Genomic DNA, 16,527 nt, shown 5'->3' with positions numbered 1-16,527 from the left:
TGCTAGTAAAAGGAACAGGTGCGAAACAAAGCTGGATTCCTATCCTCAAATTATTTACTAGCTTTAAGAATTCAGGCAGCTACTAAACTTTTCTGTTCTGCACTGGTAAAACTATATTTACCTGGTAATATACCTGTGAAGATTAAATGAGGTAAGATCTATAACATGGTACCTGGGGGGGAAGGTATAGCTCAGTGGTAGAGTGTGCTTAGCACACACGAGGTCCTGGGTTCAATCCCCACTACCTCCATTATTAATTAATTAAACAAACAAACAAACCTAATTACCCCCCAAAAAATTTAAAAAATAAATATTATAATATGGTGCCTACTATTTAGCAGACAGTAAATAAATGTTGGTTCCTCTTTCTACATCTACCTCTTTTTATCAAGTGCAGTAACAGATCCAAAGTAAAACATCTCACTGGCTATTTATTAAGGGTCTTTAGTCATAATTTGTCAAAAAACAAAGATGAGATGCTGAGAGAAAGGTGAAAGTAGAGACAGAAAAAGTTTGAATGTAAGTAAGGCTCTCAAAAGTGCCTACACTAAAGGTTTCCAGCATCTCAAGAGTGTTTGTAATGACTTTTAGGACTCAAGGATTTATCAGATTATGAAATAGCACATCTAATAAATGACAACACAGTAACAATGAAATTTTTTTCAATTTGGAGAAAGAAAGTAGAAGAAAAGTCACACACATTAATAATCCATGATGCCAAGATTCTAAGGAATAAAAATTTCCCAGCTACGAGGGATGTCTCCCTCAGTTTGTTTTATTAGTATGAATAAAAAGCATCCGTTCCTTCACAAACAAGTCCTGTACTCAGAAAGAACTGACCCAAGTCTGGGAGAACCACCAATTCAAGTATGAAGGACTGAAGCTTCCAAACATAGCCTCTGTCTTCTGTCACGCATCTTCATCTTAGTGGTGACATGGCCACTGCCCAGGGAGCCTGTGGCAGAAATCCAAAGGGGGAAGGAGCAGCAGATGTCTATGAACACTGTGCAGTAACAGTGGCTCACATCCTCCAGACTCACAGCTCTGTGTGGTGGGCTTCTGCCTTCAGTAGTTCACTGGGCTTCATGAAGATGCCTTCCATGGCTTTCCAGTAGTTGTTCTGGCTTGGCTGGGCCATACCATGCACCTCTTTTTGCCCACTGATGGGTCGACCATATTGTTCTCCTGTGACAGACAGCAGAACCTCGGTGGAAGAATGCTTGAACCGCACCTCACCATCCCTCACCCAGTAGGGCCCATTACAGAGCACTGTCCAGTCATCCAGATAATCGCCTTCACCTTCCTCACCAAAAGCACTCACCTCCTAGAAGACACAGATAGGTAAGCAACATTAGTATGGCTGACACACAGGCTTGAAAAAAGAGGGAGGCAATGGGAAGAAAAATAAGGCTATCTAAAAGTGAAAAATAAGAGGTTTTCCAATACTGTTCAAAAATAAATAAAATAGGGGGGAGTGTATAGCTCAGTGGTAGAGCACGTGCTTAGCATGCACAAGGTCCTGGGCTCAATCCCTAGTACCTCCATTAAAAATAAATAAAAATCTAATTACCTCCCCCTGACAAAACAAACAAATAAATAAAATAAACTGTGGGAAAAAAATAAAAAGACACAAAAGACATGAAATCAATTGCCATAAGATTATGGCCCAAACATTTATTTTACAAGTAATCCTCTATTTGCCTTTTATTTTCTATTATAGTCTTAAAAATATTTTACCTCATTATTTGACTTTTAACTATTCCTGCCTCATTCCCTCAACTAGATTTTAAGTGACCTGGTGAGAAACACAAGTTGGAAAGGGGATGGGCTCTGGAAACAGGCAAACCTTAAATCTCAGTTTTGTCCCTTCCTGTGTGACTCCTTTGGGCTTTCATCTTCTCCTCTATAAAATGATGACAATAATATCTTACAAAATAATTATGAGAATTAAATGAAATAATATATATTAACCGAGCAAAGTATAGCAGGTTCTATCTTCTACTCGTATTCTAATCTCATTCCCCTTAAGGCCAAGAATTCAGTTTGTATGATAATAAAAAGCTACTAAGGGGTGGGGGTATTGCTCAGTGGTAAAGTGTGTGCTTAACAAGTGCAAGGTCCCAGGATCAATTCCTGGTATCTCTGTTAAAATTTTTTTTTAACTAATTTAAAAAATAAGTTACTGATTATTTCAGACATACAGATATTTTTTAATTGAAGTATAGTGAACCTACAACACTGTTAGTTCCAAGTGCACAACACAGTGATTCAATTTTCTATACTTTACAAAATGACCACTACAAAACATATATAATTTAAATATACACTAACAGCCATAAAATTTTAGATAAGAAGGCAGTCATTTGGAAATATAGTCTGTAAGACTAAAGGCAAAAGGAACTGCACATAATTAACAATTCTATTACTATACTGGAACTGAACAAGTAAGTAAGTGGACAACAGTGGTAGGAGCCAGGTATCTCACTGTTAAGAGTGGGAATTTACAAATAAGCAAAGGGAGGAGGCTAAAATGATCTATGAGACAATGGATTAGAGCTGGAGACATCAGTAAGAACTCTTATTTCATTTAATATAGACACAGATGGTTACACATATGAACATTTATGGTTATGTGTATATGCATTCACATGCAGATATTTCTTAGCCCTGTCAGGTGAGAGGGCCTAAAAGAAACAATATCCCAGTAGCAACAAGCTCATGTAGGGCCTACATCTAAGAGTACCATTCTCCAATAAATGGAAGCAGGACTCCTTAGGGAAATAGCTCATTCTAGGACTGGACAAGAAATATACAAGATGAGCCTAGAATATCTCATAGTGCCAGAAAGTAAGGAAGTGTTAAAACACACCCACACAATATATACAATGATGGAAATATGTCATATGGATACAGGAAACAACTGAAAGGGCTCCCAATAGCCAAAGTTGGAACAACTGAGCAACATAATAAAGACAGTGCTATTGGATTATAACTTAAAGTATAAAATAAATATCCAGGAGTCCATACCAATGTAAATAAATGATTAAGTAAATAGAGAAAAGACAAATCACACATGCAGAAGAATTCCAAATAAATTATGCAGCTTTTCTACCCTAAAGGTAGCATAACTCTTTAAGTGTGGGCTGTGCATAGTGACTTCTTTCCAAAGAGTACAGTATGTAAAAGGGAAAAATGGAAAGACTGACTTTACAAGAGAAACCTGAAAAACACTACCTCAGCCAGGTAATCAATATCAACAGTCATTAATCATGCAGATACTATGTATCCTTGATAAAGATGATGAAAATTACACTTTACCTCTGCGGTCTTCCTCGCCCAAACCTTTATAAATCCAGTCTAATCATAAGAAGATCAGACAAATTCCAATAGATGAGCACCCTATAATATACCTAACTAGCCCCTTTCAAAACTGTCAAGGTCAACAAAAAGAAGAAAAATCTGAGAAACTGTCACAGTCAAGAGGGACATAGGGGGTGGGGGGTGGGAAGGGATAGACTGGAAGTTCAAAATTTGTAGATACTGACAGGCATATGTAGAATAGACAGGATTATACTGTATAGCACAGGGAAATATATACAAGATCTTGTGTAACTCACAGCGAAAAAAAGTGACAATGAATATATGTATGTTCACGTATAACTGAAAAATTGTGCTCTACACTGGAATTTGACACAACGTTGTAAAATGACTATAATTCAATAAAAAAAGTTTAAAAAAAAAATAGGGACATAAAGAAGCATGACAACTAAATGTGACGTGCATGGGATCCTGGAACAGAAAAGAGAAGAGCTAGTAGGTAAAAACTAAGGAAACCAAAATGAACTATGGACTCCGGTTGATAATAGTGTATCAGTATTGCTATATTAACTGTGGCAAATTTACCAAACTAATGTTAAGATGTTAACAGGGAAAACTATGTACAAAGTAGGGGTGGGAGGGAATCAGTCATTAAGGTGTCCACATCATCCGAAAATTCAAGGCTTAAAAAAATGGCACAATACATAATTTATTTTCCTAATGTGGTTAGTTAGCATCATTAAAAAAATCATAATGGTAATAATTTTTCTTGCAATTTGGAAAACATAGGGTTTCTTTATAGCAGGATTAATCAAGATACCTTATGATATGCTAACATATACCTAGTCTCTCTTCCCTCATCATTTCTTGATTTGATCTAGACGTAGAGTCTCCATTTTGACCAGAAACAATTTCCTTCACACATATGGGACAGAAGCATATTCTCCAGGTCTGCACAAAAGAGAACACCTACATCTGGAAAAGAAAGGGTTAAGAACTAAGGTATCAAACAACTCAACTGAGTACTCCTCGGTAGAGCAGCAGTGATCCACGGGATGCCACCTCACCTGGTTTCCAGAAAGAGGTGAGGTGAAATGGTGACTATGGAGATTTCGGCCAGTGTTGACATGTGTTAGTCGGATGGGCTGACCACATCTGATGGGGGTTCCCCTTTCACACACGGTGGCGGTCTTCCCCCGTATCCTCCAGTAACTATTGCTGTCATCCACGGAGGTTACACCTGTCACCGACTGCTGCCCACTACCTGCAGTCAAAAAAAAGAAAGAAAAGGAAGAGGGTGAGCTCAACCTGACCCTTCTCTTTCATGTGTTACATAATAGGTTTGGAGGGGTTGGAAGGAAATCCTATGCTTCGTAATATTTTTTCCTACAACATTAAAGTATGCATGAGAAATACTAAATGTATTTATACAGTATTAGTTACTGTATGATGAACTATATTTAGGAGTATATTACATCAGAAAATTCCAAGAATTTGCATCCAAGAGCACTAAATAAGTGAACACATGCGGTTTTTTTGAAGCACAGGCAGCATTTACCTATATATACTAGCCTGGATGGCCCCTAATATATGTCAGGTGTCTAATCATATATTAACATGTTTGTAATGTTATTCAATGTTTACTATGTATTACAATCAAAAATTTTTACCACATTTCACAGTTAAAGTGAGACCAGTTATTCCTGTCAACTTTAATCCAACAAGCCATTACAGCTCCCCAATTCCTGTAAGTGATCTATCAACCTATTGTAAAAGTATTCTTAAATCATCTAAATTTGGTTAACACTGCTTACAAATGGTGCAATTCTGCAGGTTAAAAGGTACTAGGTTAAATATGTAGCTACAGACTTGGGGGAAAAAAAGAAATATACAAACAATAATTGGCGGGTAGGTAATGTGTACTGAACCTAATTACCAATCCAAGCCTTTTGATTGATTATTCTTATTTGATACATGCATCTATTCTCTAAAGTAAGTATTACTATTTCCCCCATTTTACACTGGAGTGTTAGAAAGGCTTAATAATATGCCAAAGGTCACACACAACCCCAAGAGGCAGTGCTGGAGTTTGAACCTAGGTGGCCTGACTCTACAACTCGCATTCTTAAACCACTCTACCACCTGGCCTCCCAGAAAGCTTTATTTTCTGTCAATTTCCTCCAAATAGGCCATTCATATAAACTCCAGAGATTTCCCTTCCTTAGGCCTCATTCATTAGTCAATTCTTGGAAGGCACTCCATATTTCCCACTTTCCTCAGTTACTCTTGCCTATTTCTCTTAGCTTTGCCTTCAGTCCTCTGGCCCTGCCTGACCACAAGCTTTTGATGACACTTTCCTTTTTACCACTTAACACATTATGCCTTGTACCACAGTTATCTGTGTGAATGTTCAGAACTAAACTACCAGCTTCTCACTCTTGCTGTTTCTACTCAACTCATAATGATTTTGTTTTATCTTATAAAAGGGGGGGGGGGGGCAAACCAACCTACCTTCTTACTTCTAGCTTTTGCCTTACAGTTCTCTTGGTTCTCACTGTCATGCTTCACTAAATCATGTTGTACATTTTCTGTCTCCTACTTTTTCACTGTCATTCAGCCTTCCACATCCTCTCCCGTCCTTAAACTTTGGGATTACCCAGAGTTCTATCCCTGGCCCTTATGCACTCTTAAATACTTGTTGGAGATGAAGACAAAAGCATTTACAAGTACTTCAACAAGTTTTTCAACTGATTCAAATTGACAACAGATTGAGAACCACAGTTCATCCTGAGCAATCTCATCTTCTCTCCCCACATCTTCAACCACCACCTGTACAATGATATTGTACTTAACTCTGTGTCTCAGGCTCAACACAGATCTCTCTCTTCTGAGCTTCAGACTGAGCCTGGTTCTCAAATGTGGCTGCCCATCAGGAACACCTGAAGAGCTTTTCAAACCTACAGATTCTTACTGGCAGGCCTCTCTTTACCCATGTTCTGATTTAGTAGATCCAAAGTAGGAAACCAGATCAAATTAAAATATAAGTCTGACACATAGTAGTTATTCACTGAAAGGCCACTAAGATTATTAAACCCTCCTATAAAGAAACCCTGTGTTTTCCAAACTTGCTTCTGACCCCCTCTAGCTTCTGTTCCCGGGGCTCTGTGACAGCTGCTTTCCTGAACTGCTTCTGCCAACAATGAAAATTCAGCCCCTTTCCTAGCCTAACTGGTCAGACAGGTTTTGGGGATCATGAACCACACACCAGCCCCATCTAGGAGAACGCCTTCCTCTCTCAGCTAATAGCATCATCAGTTACCTAAGACAGACATCTAGCAGTCATCTTAGATGCCTCTCACATCTTACTAGCTGAACCTTACGCTCTTCTTTTTGTCTGTTTTTGTTTTCTTGTAACTTGCTGACTGGTTCACTACGGTGTCTCTTGTATCTAGAACAGTATCAGGCACACAGTAGGAACTCATTAAATCTATACTGAGTGAATGGGCCCACAAATAACTGCTACAATTATAAATGAACCACAAACTAAGTATTTTATTTTCATATGTTAAAAAGCCCTCTGAACAGTTTCCCTTCCAATCCCACTGAGTGCTTCAGTTTTTCTTTACGAGGGTAAGGTTTGAGTGAAAAGAGGCCAAAGAAAAGAGATGAAGTTAAGTGTAAGATGCAAAAGAGTTAGACAAGAGTGTCGTAGTCAAAGAGTGAAGTCTTGGAAGATTTCAGAGATAACAAGACTTACTGTAATTTTCTACAAGTCTGTCTCTCCCGCACTGAGTAGTGCCAGCCTGCAGTAACTGAACGCAGGCTTTTAACCTGGACAGATTTGGATCGAACCGTCTCTGTCATTCACTAGCTGCCAAGGATTTGAGCATGCGATTTATTTGAGTCTGTTTCCTCATCTGTAAAATGAGGATAATAATGGCCTATATCGCGTAAGAATAAGTCTTCAGAAGTAAATATGTAATATGTCTGGCACGTAGCTCACCAGATACAAGTTGGTATTACGATTAAGATGCCTTAGGACCACTGAATTCTCCGACTCTCCGCCTCCAGACCTCAGGAACCTCCCCCCGGCTCCCCTAACCTTCCCAGACCACACCCCTCAGATTCTCTCTAGGCCCCACCCCCTCCGGAGCCTAGCAGGCCTTCCCAGCCCACCCGAACCCGGGTGGCAGTACCTGACCCGTAGCGCACGTCGTGTGAGTGCAGTCGGACGTTGTGGCGCGTATTGAGCAGCTTCACTACAGAACCGCATGTAACGACAGCCAGATTGGACGCTCCCACAGCACTCCACAAACCCCCAAACAACAGCAGTGACACCACAGCCATCCTGGCTGTAGCGCAGAGCCCCTAATCTTCGAAGAAAACTCGCCCCTCCCCGGAACCGGAAGCTGCGAGCGGAACCACAGAGAGGAGGAAAGGAAGAAGCCCAATCTGGTCTTTATGGTTCCTTTGGCTAGAGAGGCCTAAGGAACTAGCTAGGCCTAGTTGCTTCCGACTCCCTCGTTCCGTTCCCGGGGCCCTGTGACAGCTGCTTTTCTGAACCGCTTCTGCCAGTTTTCGCGCTCCTTCGACCAAGCCAGGAGAGCCAGGAGGGAGCCGAGAAGAAGAAATGGCCCGCCCACTCCCAGTGACAGGGGGCCGGAAGTGACGTAGCACGTTGACGCAGCAGCGGCGGCGGTGGCGGCGGAGGGGCCGTGCGGTGGGTTCGTACTATCCTTTCCCAGTCTCGGTTCGGCGACTCCATTTTCCTCGGTGGGGGCTGGGGGCACTGGAGAAGGGACGGGCCTCAAGCAGGTAAAGTTTGGACTGGAAAGTGTGTTCCTCGAATGGGTCAGGTGGGGAGCTAGGCTCTTAGGGCCTGGTCCCGTAAGGGAAGAGGCACTGGGGAGCCGTTATGCGGGAAGAAGTGGGGCCTCCGACCTTCCCTTCTCTATGAGGGAGGAGGAGGAGGAGGAAAGCAAGATAGTTGCTTAGAGTCTTAAGTCTTTTCCCAATCCTGTGCCACCCCAGAACCCAGGAATTGGGCGGCCTGTTGTATCAACAGGCTTCCTGGGATGCCGTCCCTCTCTCGCAGCTTCTGAAAACTGGGCCACGCGATAGGGTTTGGAATGGAAGGGACCTAGGGCTTCTGAGTCAGGATCAGGTGATCGAATTGTTTGTTCTGGGGATGTGAAACCTACGGAGCTTTCAGCAACTCGGCTATCAGAGTAGGGGGCGATGCCAAATTCCTTCTTTTTCCATGTTGTTAAATGATATAATTAGAAATTTGTGTAGATGGCTACATCCATCAGACGTCTACCATACACGTACGAATGCGATATTAAGTTAAAACTTTATTTTCTTCCCGTTTGTGTCTCTCTGTCTCTCTGTCTAGGCACTCGTTTGAGCAGTTCATTTCCCTTGGTTGTTGCAAGTACTGATACTTGTTTTTCAGTTACAGGAGGCCTGAGCTCTCCGAAAATACTTCCGTAGAAATTCACTGTAATATCAGAAGTAGCAAGGGAGTATTAAATTACATTGCTGCTATTAATGATCATGGAGAATGTAAAGAATTTTGAAATTAATTAATTTCTTTGGAAAAAAGTTTAGTTCGACTGTTTATCCAAAAGTTACTGATTTTTAAGTCTTCCATGTATTGATTACAGAAGTATGATTGCTCCCCACATCAGTTGTGAATTTACAGCCCTTTTCCATGACTTGTGTTCCTTCAACGAGGACAAATCTGAATCATCTGAAAGCTTATTTAGTTGGTTTGGTTGGCTACAAGATTAGATTAGCATAGTATTACTACTCTAAGAGGTTTAAATCTCATCATGGGATTAATCACATCGAGAAGTGGTGTAGTCGTATTTTACAGTTCTCCCTCCCTCAGTAGACCTTCACAAGAAAGGAGGGCTCCCCAGTAGGGTGGAAACATATGGTCTTTGGAAGCAAATAAATTTGCTCCTGCTCCTCTGTTCTTAAGGCACCACAGTCAGATTATGCTACAGTGTAATACTTTGATTCTTTATTTCCACTATTCTCCAATATAATCAATCACCAAATCCTACCTCTCCATAAAAATCTGTTCCCATCAACATACAGATTATGTTCTGGCATTCCTCTCATCCCTATCTAGCTAGCATTCTACTTCTTAAAATTTCCTTTCATAGCCAGATTTCCAACTGTGTCAACTTTCTCAGTTTTTTTTCATTCTTCAGCCTACACCAGTCTGGCTTCTCTTCTGACCACTCCATTGATACTGCTTTTGTCAAGGTCACCAGTGACTTCTATTTTGTCAAATCCTGTGGATACTTTGTTCTCATCTTTCTCAGTATGGAATACTCAGCACAGTTTATTCCTCTCTTTAAGTTCTCTCTTCTGTTAGCTTCATTGACACTTCACTCCTGGATTTTCTCCATTTTTATGGCTGCTCCTTCTCAGTCTCCTTTGCTAGCTACTTTTACTCTCTACTTAGTGTCTAAATGTTGAATTTCCTTCAGAGTTTAATCCTAGGTTTTCTGTGTGCTTCCTTTAGGTGATCCAGTCCTGTGGCTTTAATCAGCATCTGAAAGCTGGCAACTCCCAAGTTAAACTCTCTAGCCCAGCCTTCTTTCTTCTGTGTTTAAGACTCATACAAAATGCCTGCTTAATAGGTCCATTTGGTTGTCTCTTAGACATCCCAAACCTGGCATAACATTTTGGGTTCCCTATCATTCCAAACCTGATCTTCTCTGCCTTACTAAGTGATACTCTCATCCACATGGTTACCAAAGCCAGACCTCTGAGAATCATATTGGATTCTTTCTTACTACTCACCTCCCCAAGTCTTTTAGTTAGTCCTGTCACTTCTACTTCCAAAATATATTTCAAATTTTTTTTTTGTTCTCCATCTCTGCTGCTACCACCCTGTTGCAAGCCACCATCTCTTTTTCCCAAGCTACTGAAATAGTGTTCTCAGTTTTCCCTGCTTCCACCCAGAACTTCTCCCAGTCCATTTTCCACATAGGAGGATCAGGTCAGGTCAGAACATGTCATTTCCCTGCTTAAAACACTCCAGCGGCTTTCCATGACCTTCACAGACCTGCTTGAGCAGACCCCTCCTCCCTTTCACATCCTGCTTCCGTCACCATTCTCTGGTCACACTAGCCTTAGGACATTGCCTACCATATGCCAGGTTCTTGCCCACCTTTTCTGCCGGGAACCTCTTCCCCTGGTTCTGCCTACCACATCCTACCCATTCTTGACATCTCAGTCTGAACTAACCCTCTCAGAGGTGAGGATGATTATTTCCTTCCTAGCACTTACAGCAAGCTTTATCTGTTTGTGGTTTGTCTCCTGCCCCAGAACACAGGTATGCTAGGGGCAGGGATTTTGTCTTGTACATGCCTGGCGTGTAGTAAGCACTCATTAAGTAATTATTTATAGAATCAGAAAGTAAATTACTGAGTCAGTTCTTGGTATAAAACCCTGTAGGGGCTTCTCAGCACCTTTCAGATAGAATCAAAAATCCTTAAGTTATCCTATCAAGATCCTTGTGACCTCACCTCCAACTCATTATGAACCCTTCTCCCTCTTCCCAAACTGGCCCTCATGGTTCCTGCCACAGCGTATCCTGGGCCTTGTGCTGGGAGCACTTGCCTCCAACAACATCACTCCTCCAACCACCTCCAAAGACACCAACTTCTTCACTTAGTTAATTCCTCCTCACTTTTAAGGTCCTTAAGTCGCTTCCTCAAAATTGGGTTAGAGTCTTCTATTACAAGCTCCCATTGGTACCTTTGCCATCAATCTTTAAAGACTTTCTGTACTTCTAGATCGAGGGTTACCAAACTAAGACTCCTGAGCCAAATTAGGCCACTCCCATTCATGTACGTATTTTCCATTTGCTTTTGTACTTTAACAGCAGATCTGGCCCTCTGTAGAGAAGGAACTATATGCTCCCCATTGTGTTACATAAAGCTCAGTAACTGTTATTCCCTCTGTGTGTTGCAGGGATTCTGAATCTGGTTACTTATTTCAGTTGTTTCTCTTCCTCTTGTGCCCTTTCCTTGTCCCCAAAGGAAACATGGAAAGAAAAGGGATAACTAATAATTTTAAATTAGTTATTACATTAGCCATTATTAACAGTAGTGTTTTTTATACCCTGATACTGAAAAGATTGTAAGACTGTTATTTCTTATAAATATGGTGAGCATATTAAAATGATTATAGGTAGAATTAACATTTGCTGTCTTCTAACATCTTGACTTGATGTGATTAGGATTTTTCATACCAAAGAGTTCAAACTCTTAGATTTTTGGATTCTAAATTGGGTAGTCACTAGTGAACACCTTTGAAATAGCCTTAGGCCCTTGCTCATAAAATGCAGGATGTCTTGTAGTTTACACTCCGCACCAGACTTCTGGGGCTATTTTCCAGACCACTAGGCCCTTTCAGACCTAAGCCTTTGCTCGTGTTGCTTTTTACCAGTCTGTCTTCTTAACTCCTCTCAACTCAGGCTTCACCTCTTCTGAGGCATTCTCTGACCTCCCTCTTTCATATTGCTTTCATAGTCCTGTATATAACTACCATAAAACATTTATGCTTTGTCATAACTTTATTTACAAGTTTTTTGAGATGAATTGTGTACACCAGGGTCCAAAGCATGTTTTACTCATTTTTATATATTCAAGTCCCAGCACAGAGCTTGACCCTTAAAAAAAAAAGTAAATGTTAATTAAAGCTGCCAGTGGAGGGAATTAACAGACATCTCTTTTTTGCTCTGGTCTCCTTTTAATTGCCTCCTACATCATCTTGTTCAAAGGGAGGGACTGCGGAGGGCCTCCCCTGTGGCAATCTGATCCCAGCACCATTCCTCTTCCCAAGAATGTCATGGTAACTGCCAGCCTCTCCCTTTGAGCCACATCTTGTACTGCAGCTGTGCTTCTGCCTGGAGAAACCTCCTTTCAGCACCCCATTCCCTTTCTAGACCTATTTCAGTAGCAAATGTAACTTACAGTCTGAATATGGGGAAAATTCAAAAGCATAAGTACTAAATACAAAACCCAAAAGACATCAGACTTATCTCAGATGTCAAATATTAATAACAACCATATACTAATAAGTAGTGTTTTTGTTCTGGAATAGTTGCTGCTTGCCAACCTCAGCCTGCAGTGCTGCTGCAGCACCCTCTGTACATCTAGCTCCCATAAGTTGCAGCAAGTCAGGATTGCTTCTGGCACAACCTCTTTTAACTGGAAGTCTTGCCAGTGGGCTAGATTGGAGGCATTCCCCAGCTGTAGCACATCATGTACTTTATTGCTGATCTAGAGAATGGGAGGAAAGCTGCATGCAGCACAGAGCACCAGCCACTCCCGAAACAGAAGAAAGCTGTTATTTTCATCAGGTAGGCTGTTTCTCTCTGCTGATAAGCTATAGGGCATCTGGTCTGCAGGAGCTGGCATTTAGTGTGAAGTAAGTTGAGGCCTTACAAAACTGAGTCTGTGGGTCTGATAGCCTAATTAAAGCAAGCTATGTGTGGGGGCTGCTGCACCCAAATCTATTTTTAATGGCTCTGTTCAGGGCTGAGGGGGAGTGGTATTAAAATCAGAGCACCACATTTAATTGACAGAAGTTTTACATATTCATTTTTGGCTGTACTTAAGTTAAATGACCTTAAGGGTATAGATCTTGGGGGGAAAGGGGACATTCATCTATCCCAAGGCCTCCTATGTCACCATCCTGTGGGACCTATATAAAGATACAGTGTAGAGGCTCTTAAACTTTTTGATCCGAGCACCCCTTTATGCTTTAAAGATAATTTAAAATTTCAGAGACATTTTGTTCATGTGAGTTATATCTATTGATATTTATGAGATATATATATATAGATGTTTACCAGATTAGAAATTAAAACTAATAGATATTACTTCATTTTAACATAATAATAAGCCTGTTTGCAACATACAAGTATATCAAATCAACACGTTATACACCTTAACCTTACACAGTGTTATGCATCAATTACAGATGGCCCTTGAACAACACAAGGGTTAGGGTGCTGACTCTCTGCTCCTCCCACAGTCTGCATACTGCTATTTCTGCCTCAAAAACAAACGAATTAATAAGTGACTCATCTAACAGCAGGAAGCTAAAACAGTTTGGATAGAATTAAGACTTAAACCCTAGTTCTTTGATTTCAAATATTGTGATCTCTAATCGAACACAAACTACCCACATTTAATTTAAAGATCTGTAAAATGAAAATACAGGTACTATGTTTACTGAGAAAAAGATCCTCACAGTTTAAACTCATGTTGTTCAAGGGTCAACTGTGTATCTCAATAAAGCTGAGAAAAAAAAAAATAAGCCTGCTACATTTTAAAATAAATAACACATTTTATAAAAAAAACAACTGTAATCTTCAAAACAAAAAATAAAATGAAAAGAATGGCATTGTTTTTCTTTTTCTTTTCTTTTTTTTGCAAATCTATTTTAATGTCTGCTTTAACAGAGTACTGCTAGATTCTCATATCCTCTACTTTCAGTTTGTTGTGATAAAGTCTTACGACCTCTGGAAAACTCCACTGTATATTCATGAGAGAAAGGTGGGGGTTGATCCCTGGACCACACTCTGAGAACTACTGTATGATAGAAACAGTTGTGACTTTGGAGTCAGACAAGCCTTAACTCAGATTTCAGCTCTTGCAGTTAAGAGTTGTGTCGCATTGAGCAAGTGACTTCATCTCTGAGTCTATTTCCTCCTTTGCTGAGTAGAGAGGAGTGTGCTGTAACTCATTGGACAATGTAGGGGTTAATAAGATATTTGTTAAATGTCTCGAACTTGATGTGCAATAAATATTATTCCTCAGGGCACATTTTTCTATTTGTTTAAAATACCCAGGAAATGCCTGTATTAGTTTTGGTTGGGTTTTGTGGGTTTGTTTTCCAGTTATCTTCCTGTGTCTGCTCTACATATATGTCATAATACATAAAATTACCTCATGGTCCTTATTTGGCCCTCTACTAGAAGTCAGCTCCTTGAAAACAAACCATCCTGTTTCTCTTCAGATCCCCAGCTCCTAGCAAGTGCTTGTACTGGGTAGGCAGTCATACACTTTGAAAAGAATAGCATGATAATTCAGGACAGGATAAGGAGTGGTGCTGAGTTTATCAGCAGCCAGCTTCAGGATTTCAGAACAGAATCTTGATGTTATGATTCGTGGGATGTGTGTTGTGTTTTAAAGCCCAGGAAACTCCGTATTATGGTTCTGTGGTTCTCCCCTGCCATGTCCAGGCTTTTGGTGCATCTGACAGCAGGGAAGTAGAGACAAAGTTAGGATTGGTTGGTACAAAGTTACAGAATGCTAAGGAAATTTAGGCCCAGGATTCAAATTCAAACTCAGTTAACATTTATTGAAATAGTAAATAGTTTCCTTTCTCTATGTTATGTAATATTCTCAACTATCTTGCGAGTGCTGTTGCCATTTTCCAGATGAAGAAACTGATGTTCAGGCACATTAAATAATTTCCTAGGGTTTATAGTAGATGGTGGGACCAGGATTTGATCTCTACTCTTAAGCCCAGCAGTCTTTGCATTTACGTTTGTTGCCTAATTTCTTTCTTCATCTACCCATTTCTGCCCCCAAGTGGAACATGAGGTAAAACTCCTTGGGCAAACCAGACAGTACATACAGAGCAGTGCAGTATAATTGCTTTTTTAAAGATATACCTGAAAGGGCACCCATGGGAAGTATGGATAATAGAAGAGATGGAGCCATCTGAGTCTTACTCTCTCCTCCCAGATGGAAATGGTTGGGCAGAGCAGTGGCACATAGCTGAAGGCTGTTTGTGGAAATGTTTAAGGGAACTCTGTCTCATTTTTTATCCCCATCTCCCTTCCTTCTCTAGTCTTCAGGCAAACGGTGAGAAGCTGCAGCAATGTCTGATTTTGTGGAAAGCGAGGCTGAGGAGTCAGAGGAAGAGTACAATGATGAAGGCGAGGTGGTACCCCGGGTCACCAAGAAATTTGTAGAAGAGGAGGATGATGGTGAGGAAGCCCCAGCCTCAAGCTTCTCCCCACTATTGCTAAGCTTTGGATAGTTGGATTCTTGCTGATGAGAGGCTCAGGCTGAGCACAGAAGTTATCACACATGAGGTACCAGCTTGAGAATTTTCAGTCATTCTTAGAAAATATTTGCTGAGCATCTGTATGCTGTATGCCAGGCACTGTGCCTAGAAGTAGGAATACAAAATAAAGACCCAGCTATCATGGAATTAACATTAGTGGGAGGGGACAGTCAGTATACCAATAAATAAATACATAAGTAGTGTTTCACTCTTTTAGAGACCTAACAGTGTTGGTATGTATGTACCCAGTTTCATATTTCTCTGTCTAAACCCAACCATTAGGACCATCAGCAAAGTAGAACCATGAAATGGCTTTAAAGATGGGAAGGAAAATACAAGCTTTATCAAAAGCATTATGGATAAGAGAAGGAATGTAGCTACTATGTTTATAAAGTGAGAGGAAAACAAAGGTTATTGTTAGCTGTGAAGCCTCTAGTAATGATTTTGAAGAGCCAAAGTAATTAGGAAGCTCGTGTTGGGTGAATGTGGAAAAGAGGTAGTCCTTTCTGGAAGCTGCTGCTCTAAGTGGTCATGTTTAGATGAGGCAGAAGAATTAACTTGGCATCCAGGTCTTTAGGTTCAGAGCAGATGGAGAATCACAGTTAAGCAGGTGGCCTTGCCCCAGCCCCAGCCTATTTCCCAGACTGCTTGCCTCAAACATGCATATTTTCCAGATGAGGAGGAGGAGGAGGAAAACCTAGATGATCAGGATGAACAAGGAAACCTGAAAGGCTTTATCAATGACGATGATGATGAAGACGAAGGGGAGGAGGACGAGGGCAGTGACTCCGGCGATTCAGAAGATGATGTTGGCCACAAGAAGAGAAAACGCAGTGAGTAGCCTCTCTGCAGGTCAGGTGAGGCTGGGGTGGAAGTCTCAGTGGAGGAGGGGCCTCCCCATCACCATGGGCTACACTTTGTCTTCTCTAGCATCTTTTGACGACCGCCTGGAGGATGATGATTTTGACCTCATTGAGGAGAATTTGGGTGTCAAAGTCAAAAGAGGAGTAAGTGTCTTTTTTTGTCTCTTACCTTGGGGGTGAGAGAAAAAGCCCTTGCAATTCAGTGACTCCAGGGGGAGGAGGCACATCCAGAACA

General features: G+C 40.9%; 2 protein-coding genes across 5 annotated transcripts in view; one reads left to right on the top strand and one right to left on the bottom strand.

The window, feature by feature from the left end:
- Window positions 1–411: 411 nt before the first annotated feature.
- SDF2 (stromal cell derived factor 2) lies at window positions 412–7,798 on the bottom strand. 2 transcript variants are annotated; one of them, XM_031468411.2, is made up of 3 exons: window positions 7,515–7,798; window positions 4,338–4,582; window positions 412–1,324 (listed from the first exon to the last, which is right to left on the bottom strand). In XM_031468411.2, exons 1-3 carry the CDS (start codon window positions 7,663–7,665, stop codon window positions 1,037–1,039), a joined length of 684 nt encoding a protein of 227 aa, XP_031324271.1. In that variant the 5' UTR covers window positions 7,666–7,798; the 3' UTR covers window positions 412–1,036. The 2 variants fall into 2 exon arrangements, with proteins under 2 accessions (XP_031324271.1, XP_010977273.1); XM_010978971.3 differs by having other exon boundaries at window positions 4,386–4,582.
- Window positions 7,799–7,912: 114 nt separating this feature from the next.
- Window positions 7,913–16,527, top strand: part of SUPT6H (SPT6 homolog, histone chaperone and transcription elongation factor) — a 29,217-nt gene continuing 20,602 nt past the window's right edge. Inside the window, exons 1-4 of one of the 3 annotated variants that reach the window (XM_031468390.2) lie at window positions 7,913–8,038; window positions 15,211–15,349; window positions 16,104–16,262; window positions 16,360–16,436. In XM_031468390.2, coding sequence (XP_031324250.1) covers window positions 15,241–15,349; window positions 16,104–16,262; window positions 16,360–16,436 — 345 coding nt within the window. In that variant the 5' untranslated portion in view covers window positions 7,913–8,038; window positions 15,211–15,240. Of the gene's footprint in view, window positions 8,134–15,210; window positions 15,350–16,103; window positions 16,263–16,359; window positions 16,437–16,527 lie in introns of all 3 variants that reach the window. The other 2 variants (XM_031468389.2, XM_031468387.2) reach the window with 2 other exon arrangements.

The sequence above is a fragment of the Camelus dromedarius genome, chromosome 16 (assembly GCF_036321535.1).
Source record: "Camelus dromedarius isolate mCamDro1 chromosome 16, mCamDro1.pat, whole genome shotgun sequence".
NCBI classification, from domain to species: domain Eukaryota; kingdom Metazoa; phylum Chordata; class Mammalia; order Artiodactyla; family Camelidae; genus Camelus; species Camelus dromedarius.
Note: the sequence above shows the minus strand (reverse complement) of the source record. Positions and strands in the feature narration are given on the sequence as shown.